The 10,000-nt window shown below is 48.7% G+C and overlaps 1 protein-coding gene across 5 annotated transcripts in view; it reads right to left on the reverse strand.

Moving 5' to 3' along the window:
• Window positions 1–2,410: 2,410 nt before the first annotated feature.
• The window catches only part of rgs12b (regulator of G protein signaling 12b), a gene marked incomplete at its 3' end in the record, with an annotated part of 145,386 nt that continues 137,796 nt past the window's right edge, over window positions 2,411–10,000 (reverse strand). For all 5 annotated transcript variants that reach the window (XM_055911894.1, XM_055911898.1, XM_055911895.1 and 2 more), the window contains 3 exon segments: window positions 2,411–2,567; window positions 4,893–5,063; window positions 7,924–8,067. In XM_055911894.1, the coding sequence (XP_055767869.1) occupies window positions 2,411–2,567; window positions 4,893–5,063; window positions 7,924–8,067 (472 nt within the window).

Here is a 10,000-nt window from a genome sequence, read left to right on the forward strand (position 1 = left end):
AAGAAAAGCAGACATTGAATATCCCTTTGAGCAGGGTGAAGTTATTAATTACACTTTGAATGGTGTATCAATACACCCAGTCACAACAAAGATACAGGCGTCCTTCCTAACTCAGTTGCCAGAGAGGAAGGAAACCACTCAGGGATTTCACCATGAGGCCAATGGTGACTATAAAACAGTTACAGAGTTTAATGGCTGTGAAAGGAGAAAACTGAGGACGGATCAACAACATTGCTGTTACTCCACAATACAAACCGAAATGACAGGGTGAAAAGAACGCAAATATTCCAAAAACGTGCATCCTGTTTGCGACATCGCACTAAAGTAATCCAAAGCACTAAAGTAATCCAAAGCACTAAAGTAATCCAAAGCACTAAAGTAATCCAAAGCACTAAAGTTATCCAAAGCACTAAAGTAATCAAAAGCACAAAAGTAATCCAAAGCACTAAAGTTATCCAAAGCACAAAAGTAATCCAAAGCACTAAAGTAATCCAAAGCACTAAAGTAATCCAAAGCACTAAAGTAATCCAAAGCACTAAAGTAATCCAAAACACTAAAGTAATCCAAAGCACTAAAGTAATCCAAAGCACTAAAGTAATCCAAAGCACTAAAGTAATCCAAAGCGTTATATTTGGGGCGAACCCAACACAACGTACCACTTCATATTTTCAAGCATGGTTGTGGCTACATCATGTCATAGGTATGCTTGTCATTGGCAAGGACTGGGGAGTTTTTTTTAGGATAAAAATAAACGGAATAGAGATTAACACAGACAAAATCCTAGAAGAAAACCTGGTTCAGTCTGCTTTCCAACACTGGGAGACAAATTCACCTTTCAGCAGGACAATAACCTTCAACACAAGGCCAAATCTACTGGAGTTGCTTACCAAGACAACATTGAATGTTCCTGAGTGGCCTAGTTCCAGTTTTGACTTAATTTAAATAAGAATAATGGGCAAATATTGTACAAAGGGGGGGGGAGTATAATATTGTACAATCCAGGTGTACAAATCTCTTAGAGACTTACCCAGAGACTCACAGCTGTAATGATTCCTAGAGACTTACCCAGAGACTACCAGCTGTAATGACTCTTAGAGACTTACCCAGAGACTCACCGCTGTAATCGCTGCCAAAGGTGATTCTAACATGTATTGACTCAGGGTGGTTGAACACTTATCTCATCAAGATATATTTGTGTTTTATTTTTCATATTTAAAATAAAAAAATCTGATTTTTTCCTTCCACTTTGACATCTATTTTTTGTAGATCATTAAAAAAAGGAACAATGAAATCAATGTTGTGCTTTGTGGGTTGAGGTCAGGGCTCTGTGTAGGCCAGTCAAGTTCTTCCACATTGATTTCGACAAAGCATTTCTGTATGGACCTCGCTGGCATACTGAAACAGGTAAGGGCCTTCCCAAAACTTTTGCCACAAAGTTGGACGCACAGAATCGTCTACAATGTCATTGTATGCTGTAGCGTTAAGATTTCCCTTCACTGGAACCATGAAAAACATCCCCAGACCATTATTCCTCCTCCACCAAACTTTACAGTTGGCACTGTGCATTCGAGCAGGTAGCGTTCTTCTGGCATCCGCCAAACCCAGATTCGTCCGTCGGACGGTTAAGAGTGATTCATCACTCCAGAAAACGTGTTTCCACTGTTCCAGAGTCCAATGGCGAACAAGCTTTACACCGTTCCAGCCGACGCTTGGCATTGCGCACGGTGATCTTAGGCTTGTGTGCGGCTGCTCTGCCATGGAAACCCATTTCATGAAGCTCCCGACGAACAGTTCTTGTGCTGACGTTGTTTCCAGAGGCAGTTTGGAACTCGGTAGTGAGTGTTGTAACCGAGGACAGACGTTTTTTTTACGCGCTACGCGCTTCAGCACTCGGCGGTCTCGTTCTGTGAGCCAAGTGGCCTACCACTTTGCGGCTAAGCCGTTGTTGCTCGTAGACGTTTCCACCTCACAATAACAGCACTTACAGTTGACCGGTGAAGCTCTAGTAGGGCAGAAATTTGACGAACTGAAAGGTGGCCTCCTATGACAGCGCCACGTTGAAAGTCACTGAGCTCTTCAAGTAAGGCCATTCTACTGATAATGTTTGTCTATGGAGATTGCATGGCTGTGTGCTTGATTTTATACACCTGTCAGCCACGGGTGTGGCTGAAATAACCCAATCCACTAATTTGAAGGGGTGTCCACATTCTGCTGTATATATAGTGTAAGAAGGGGTGTCCACATACTTTTGTATATGAAGCGTACCTCAGACATTGTCTTCAATATTCTACTAACAGTTTCTAAAATTCCCAAAACGTCCAACCATTCCCATTTTCCCCAGACCACTCGCTCACTAACTGCAAAACACAGAATCACATTCCCAAATTCCAGAAATGTCCCGACCACTCACTGTAGTTGATGTCGGCCAGATCCCGTTTCTTGGGTCCTTTCCCGAAGCTCCGGTTCCGTGACCACGCAAAGAACATGCCTTTCTTCTTATCTCCTCCGCACTCATCCCCCCCCCTCTCTTCGCTCAGAGAGCGGCCCGACTTAGTCTTCTTGTTCTCCTGGAGAAAGAAACAGAGCGGGTGGATGGATGGAGGAAGGGAGGGAGGGAGGGAGGGAGAGTCAGGGAGGGAGGGAGGGAGGGAGGGAGGGAGGGAGAGAGTCAGGGAGGGAGGGAGGGAGGGAGGGAGGGATGGATGGAGTGAGGGAGGGATAGAGTCAGGGAGGGAGGGAGGGAGGGAGGGAGGGAGGGATAGAGTCAGGGAGGGAGGGAGGGAGGGAGGGATGGAGGGAGGGAGAGAGTCAGGGAGGGAGGGAGGGAGGGAGGGAGGGATGGAGGGAGGGAGGGAGAGAGTCAGGGAGGGAGGGAGGGAGGGAGGGAGGGATGGAGGGAGGGATGGAGGGAGGGAGTCAGGGAGGGAGGAGGGATGGAGGGATGGAGGGAGGGAGGGAGGGAGGGAGGGAGGGATGGAGGGAGGGAGGGAGGGAGGGAGGGAGGGAGGGAGGGAGGGAGGGAGGGAGGGAGAGAGTCAGGGAGGGAGGGAGGGAGGGATGGAGTGAGGGAGGGAGGGAGGGAGGGAGGGATGGAGGGAGGGAGGGAGGGAGGGATGGAGGGAGGGAGGGATGGAGGGAGGGATGGAGGGAGGGAGTCAGGGAGGGAGGAGGGATGGAGGGAGGGAGGGAGGGAGGGAGGGAGGGATGGAGGGAGGGAGGGAGGGAGGGAGGGATGGAGGGAGGGAGGGAGGGAGGGATGGAGGGAGGGATGGAGGGAGGGAGTCAGGGAGGGAGGAGGGATGGAGGGATGGAGGGAGGGAGGGAGGGAGGGAGGGATGGAGGGAGGGAGGGAGGGAGGGAGGGATGGAGGGAGGGAGGGAGGGAGGAGGGAGGGAGGGAGGGAGTGAGGGAGGGATGGATGGAGTGAGGGAGGGATAGATGGATGGATGGATGGATGGATGGATGGATGGAGGGAGGGAGTCAGGGAGGGATGGAGGGAGGGAGGGAGGGATGGAGGGAGGGAGGGAGTCAGGGAGGGAGGGAGGGATAGATGGAGGGATGGATGGAGGGAGGGAGTCAGGGAGGGAGTCAGGGAGGGAGTCAGGGAGGGGGGGAGGGAGGGAGGGAGGCAGGGAGGGAGGGAGTCAGGGAGGGAGGGAGTCAGGGAGGGAGGGAGGGAGGGAGGGAGTCAGGGAGGGAGGGATGGAGGGAGTCAGGGAGGGAGTCAGGGAGGGAGGTAGGGAGGGAGGGAGGGAGGGAGTCAGGGAGGAAGGGAGGGAGGGAGTCAGGGAGGAAGGGAGGGAGTCAGGGAGGGAGGGATAGATGGAGGGACGGATGGAGGGAGGGAGTCAGGGAGGGAGGGAGGGAGGGAGGGAGGGAGGGAGTCAGGGAGGGAGGGATAGATGGAGGGACGGATGGAGGGAGGGAGTCAGGGAGGGATGGAGGGAGGGTGGGAGGGATGGAGGGAGGGAGGGAGGGAGTCAGGGAGGGAGTCAGGGAGGGAGGGAGGGAGGGAGGGAGTCAGGGAGGGAGGGAGGCAGGGAGGGAGGGAGTCAGGGAGGGAGGGAGGGAGGGAGTCAGGGAGGGAGGGAGGGAGGGAGGGAGGGAGGGAGTCAGGGAGGGAGGGAGGGAGGGAGGGAGTGAGGGAGGGAGGGAGGGAGGGAGTCAGGGAGGGAGGGAGGGAGTCAGGGAGGGAGGGATAGATGGAGGGATGGATGGAGGGAGGGAGTCAGGGAGGGAGGGAGGGAGGGAGGGAGTCAGGGAGGGAGGGAGGGAGGGAGGGAGGGAGTCAGGGAGGGAGGGAGGGAGGGAGGGAGTCAGGGAGGGAGGGAGGGAGTCAGGGAGGGAGGGAGGGAGGGAGTCAGGGAGGGAGGGAGGGAGGGAGTCAGGGAGGGAGGGAGGGAGGGAGGGAGTCAGGGAGGGAGGGAGGGAGTCAGGGAGGGAGGGAGGGAGGGAGTCAGGGAGGGAGGGAGGGAGGGAGGGAGGGAGGTAGGGAGTCAGGGAGGGAGGGAGGGATGGAGGGATGGAGGGAGGGAGGGAGGGATAGATAGATAAATAGATAAATAGATGGATAGATTTCCACAAACTAAATGTGACTGGTATGAGAGCAACTGGTTCTGAACTTACATTGTTAAAACGACAAGTTTGAAATCAAAAGTTTACATATGTTTATTTTCCATGATTCTCCTTTTATAAAAGGTTTTAATCACAGAACCATTAACTTGACATTTCTATTGGATATTCCACAGACAGTCTGAACACTTTAGTCTCCAGTTTTATACAACGTGTCCAGTGTCTGATGGGAACTGACGCTTTAATAGTAGACAGCAGAGGTTACCATAAGTGTGTGTGTGTGTGTGTGTGTTCATGCTCCGTGTGTGTGTGTGTGTTACCTTCTTGGGTGTGGATCTATCTGACCCGGTACTGTGTTTGGAGGTCGGAGAGCTGGGTATATGGTAGGGGTCTGGTAGAGGCCTCCCCTCCACCTCCGCTAACATACATTCCTGATACAGCAGGGACTTCAGGAAGCGAGTATAGCTGTCAAACTTCATCAGGTTGAAGATCTAGAGAGAGAGGGGGGGGGGGAGTATAGCTGTCAAACTTCATCAGGTTGAAGATCTAGAGAGGGAGGGGGGGGGGAGTATAGCTGTCAAACTTCATCAGGTTGAAGATCTAGAGAGGGAGGGAGGGGGGGGGAGTATAGCTGTCAAACTTCATCAGGTTGAAGATCTAGAGAGGGAGGGGGGGGAGAGTATAGCTGTCAAACTTCATCAGGTTGAAGATCTAGAGAGGGGGGGGGGGGGGGAGTATAGCTGTCAAACTTCATCAGGTTGAAGATCTAGAGAGGGAGGGGGGAGAGTATAGCTGTCAAACTTCATCAGGTTGAAGATCTAGAGAGGGAGGGGGGGGGTGGGAGAGTATAGCTGTCAAACTTCATCAGGTTGAAGATCTAGAGGGGGAGGGGGGGAGTATAGCTGTCAAACTTCATCTGGTTGAAGATCTAGAGAGGGAGGGGGGGAGAGTATAGCTGTCAAACTTCATCAGGTTAAAGATCTAGAGAGGGAGCGGGGGGGGGGAGTATAGCTGTCAAACTTCATCAGGTTGAAGATCTAGAGAGGGAGGGGGGGAGAGTATAGCTGTCAAACTTCATCAGGTTGAAGATCTAGAGAGGGAGGGGGGGGGAGAGTATAGCTGTCAAACTTCATCAGGTTAAAGATCTAGAGAGGGAGGGGGGGGGAGAGTATAGCTGTCAAACTTCATCAGGTTGAAGATCTAGAGAGGGAGGGGGGGGAGAGTATAGCTGTCAAACTTCATCAGGTTAAAGATCTAGAGAGGGAGGGGGGGAGGGGGGAGAGTATAGCTGTCAAACTTCATCAGATTGAAGATCTAAAGAGGGAGGGGGGAGGGGGGGGGAGAGTATAGCTGTCAAACTTCATCAGGTTGAAGATCTAGAGAGAGTCGGGGGTTAAAATAACATCAACCTGTAGAAATCAGCTAACTAATGCAGTACCTTTTCTCCTACTAGCCTAGCTAGCTAGCAGACAGTACCTTTTCTCCAACTAGCCTAGCTAGCTAGCAGACAGTACCTTTTCTCCAACTAGCCTAGCTAGCTAGTAGACAGTACCTTTTCTCCAACTAGCCTAGCTAGCTAGTAGACTGTACCTTTTCTCCAACTAGCCTAGCTAGCTAGTAGACGGTACCTTTACTCCAACTAGCCTAGCTAGCTAGTAGACGGTACCTTTTCTCCAACTAGCCTAGCTAGCTAGTAGACAATACCTTTTCTCCTACTAGCCTAGCTAGCTAGTAGACGGTACCTTTTCTCCAACTAGCCTAACTAGCTAGTAGACGGTACCTTTTCTCCAACTAGCCCAGCTAGCTAGTAGACAGTACCTTTTCTCCTACTAGCCTAGCTAGCTAGCAGACGGTACCTTTTCTCCAATTAGCCTAGCTAGCTAGTAGACAGTACCTTTTCTCCTACTAGCCTAGCTAGCTAGTAGACAATACCTTTTCTCCAACTAGCCTAGCTAGCTAGCAGACAGTACCCTTTTCTCCAACTAGCCTAGCTAGCTAGCAGGCAGTACCTTTTCTCCAAATAGCCTAGCTAGCTAGCAGACGGTACCTTTTCTCCAACTAGCCTAGCTAGCTAGCAGATGGTACCTTTTCTCCAATTAGCCTAGCTAGCTAGTAGACATTACCTTTTCTCCTACTAGCCTAGCTAGCTAGCAGGCAGTACCTTTTCTCCAATTAGCCTAGCTAGCTAGTAGACAGTACCTTTTCTCCAACTAGCGTAGCTAGCTAGCAGATTGTACCTTTTATCCAACTAGCGTAGCTAGCTAGCAGACAGTACACTTTCTCCAGCTAGCCTAGCTAGCTAGCAGACAGTACATTATCTCCAACTAGCCTTGCTAGCTAGCATGTCCTACCACTACTGGAGACACTGGGGGTTAGGGGTCAACTCCTTGGTCTCATTCATGTGAATTGTGATTTGTGAATTGAAATTCCAATTCCAAGAATAGAGAATTTGTCATTATGATGACATTTTGATGGCTGGAATCCTAAAACTACACATGCAGGCCTATGAGGATAATTTTTCCAACTCATGAACTGTATTCGGAATTGACTTTAATCGACTGAATAGCGGAGGAGCATAAAGAAGTCACAAATTCCTCGTTTTGCAAAGTCCACCGTATTGTCGGCTCCCCAGTGGCACAGCGGTCTAAAGGCAATGCATCTCAGGGCTAGAGGCATTAGACCCTGGTTCGATCCCGGGCTGTGATCAACCGGCCGTGATCGGGAGTGCCATAGGGCGGTGCAAAATTGGCCCAGCGTCAACAGGGATTTGGCCGGGGTCGGCCGTCATTGTAAAATAAGAGTTTGTTCTTAACTGACTTTAAGGGCGGGCGGGCGGGCAGACAGACAGACAGATTCTGGTTCTGGTTTTAGCCGTCTGGTGCTTGCTGTTATCAGTGTCTAACAATCTCATCTCTTCAGGGCCTGTATTCACAAAGACTCTCACAGTAGATCACAATGAAAACAGATTGGACAGACGGACGGGGGACCTGATCCCAGATCAGCACCCGTTATGAATACAGGCCCAGGTCAGGTGGTGCCTGATGACGCTGCAGCTAAAATCAATGGGGCTTTTCATCTCTCTACTAACCCTATGGGCAAATACGTTCACTCTCTCAGCGCTAATGCTAATGCTAGTGGAAATGGACAGGAAACTCTACGCTGAGGTTAGCATTTACATTTAACATTTAAGTCATTTAGCAGACGCTCTTATCCAGAGCGACTTACAAATTGGTGCATTCACCTTATGAATGACAGCATCAGAGGCTACCGCTAGAATTTACATGATGTTTTCAGTTTTGTGTTTTATCTGGTTGGGACACTTTGAGTGTGTGTGTGTGTGTGTGTTCCCACCTGTAGTTGTTGCTCCTTAAACATGTCTGGTCTGGGAGCGTTGAGAATATCGTCTGCCAGCTGGGCCTGACTGTCAATGTTGACCGGCGTAGTGGCCTTACTGGATAAATAACTGTTATAGATTTCTCTAGCTCTCTGGGATAACTGGAAGAGGGGGGGGGGGGGGGGAGAGAGAGAGAGAGAGAGAGAGAGAGAGAGGAGAGAAAGAGGGGAGAGGAGAGGGGATAGAGGGGAGATATGCATAAACTTTAAGGGCTCTTCATATTGCAGTCAGTTACAACAGTCACATTCCATAATCACTGTCATAACATGCTAAACACTCTGTCACCACAGACTCCACAACACTCAACAAGCTTCTACACTCGGAGAAAAAAGGCTTCCAGAATGGGTTTGGGGGTTATCCCCATAAGAGAACTCTTTTGTGTTCCATGTAGAATCCTCTGTACGAAAGGTTCTATATGGAAGCCATAAGGGTTCTACCTGGAACCAAAATGGTTCTACCTGGAACCAAAAGGGTTCTACATGGAACCAAAAGGGTTCTACCTGGAACCAAAGAGGGATCATCAAAGGGTGCTCCTCTGGGGACAGCCAAAGAACCCTTTAAGTTTCTAAATAGCACCTTTCAAAGCATCTCGTGTTCCACTGACATACAATACAATACTTTCACAGGTAACATGTAACACAGGAAACATATAACACAGGAAACATATAACACAGGAAACATATAACACAGGAAACATGTAACACATGTAACATGTAACACGGGTAACATGTAACACAGGGTAACACAGAACACAGGTAACATGTAACACAGGGTAACATGTAACACAGGGTAACATGTAACACAGGTAACATATAACACAGGAAACATATAACACAGGAAACATGTAACACATGTAACATGTAACACAGGTAACATGTAACACAGGGAACATGTAACACATGTAACATGTAACACAGGGTAACATGTAACACAGGTAACATGTAACACAGGGTAACATGTAACACAGGGTAACATGTAACACAGGTAACATGTAACACAGGAAACATGTAACACAGGTAACATGTAACACATGGTAACATGTAACACAGGAAACATGTAACACAGGTAACATGTAACACAGGAAACATGTAACACAGGTAACATGTAACACATGGTAACATGTAACACAGGAAACATGTAACACAGGTAACATGTAACACAGGTAACATGTAACACAGGGTAACATGTAACACAGGGTAACACAGAACACAGGTAACATGTAACACAAGTAACATGTAACACAGGAAACATGTAACACAGGTAACACAGAACACAGGTAACATGTAACACAAGTAACATGTAACACAGGGTAACATGTAACACAGAACACAGGGAACATGTAACACAAGTAACATGTAACACAGGTAACATGTAACACAGGTAACATGTAACACAGGTAACATGTAACACAGGTAACATGTAACACAGGTAACACAGAACACAGGTAACATGTAACACAAGTAACATGTAACACAGGAAACATGTAACACAGGTAACACAGAACACAGGTAACATGTAACACAAGTAACATGTAACACAGGGTAACATGTAACACAGAACACAGGGAACATGTAACACAAGTAACATGTAACACAGGGAACACAGAACACAGGGAACATGTAACACAAGTAACATGTAACACAGGGAACATGTAACACAGGGTAACATGTAACACAGGAAACATGTAACATGTAACACAGGTAACATGTAACACAGGAAACATGTAACATGTAACACAGGTAACATGTAACACAGGGAACATGTAACACAGGAAACATGTAACACAGGTAACATGTAACACAGGTAACATGTAACACAGGGAACACAGAACACAGGGAACATGTAACACAAGTAACATGTAACACAGGGAACATGTAACACAGGGTAACATGTAACACAGGAAACATGTAACATGTAACACAGGTAACATGTAACACAGGAAACATGTAACATGTAACACAGGTAACATGTAACACAGGGAACATGTAACACAGGGAACATGTAACACAGGTAACATGTAACACAGGAAACATG

Source organism: Salvelinus fontinalis, unplaced genomic scaffold (assembly GCF_029448725.1).
Source record: "Salvelinus fontinalis isolate EN_2023a unplaced genomic scaffold, ASM2944872v1 scaffold_0103, whole genome shotgun sequence".
Lineage (NCBI taxonomy): Eukaryota > Metazoa > Chordata > Actinopteri > Salmoniformes > Salmonidae > Salvelinus > Salvelinus fontinalis.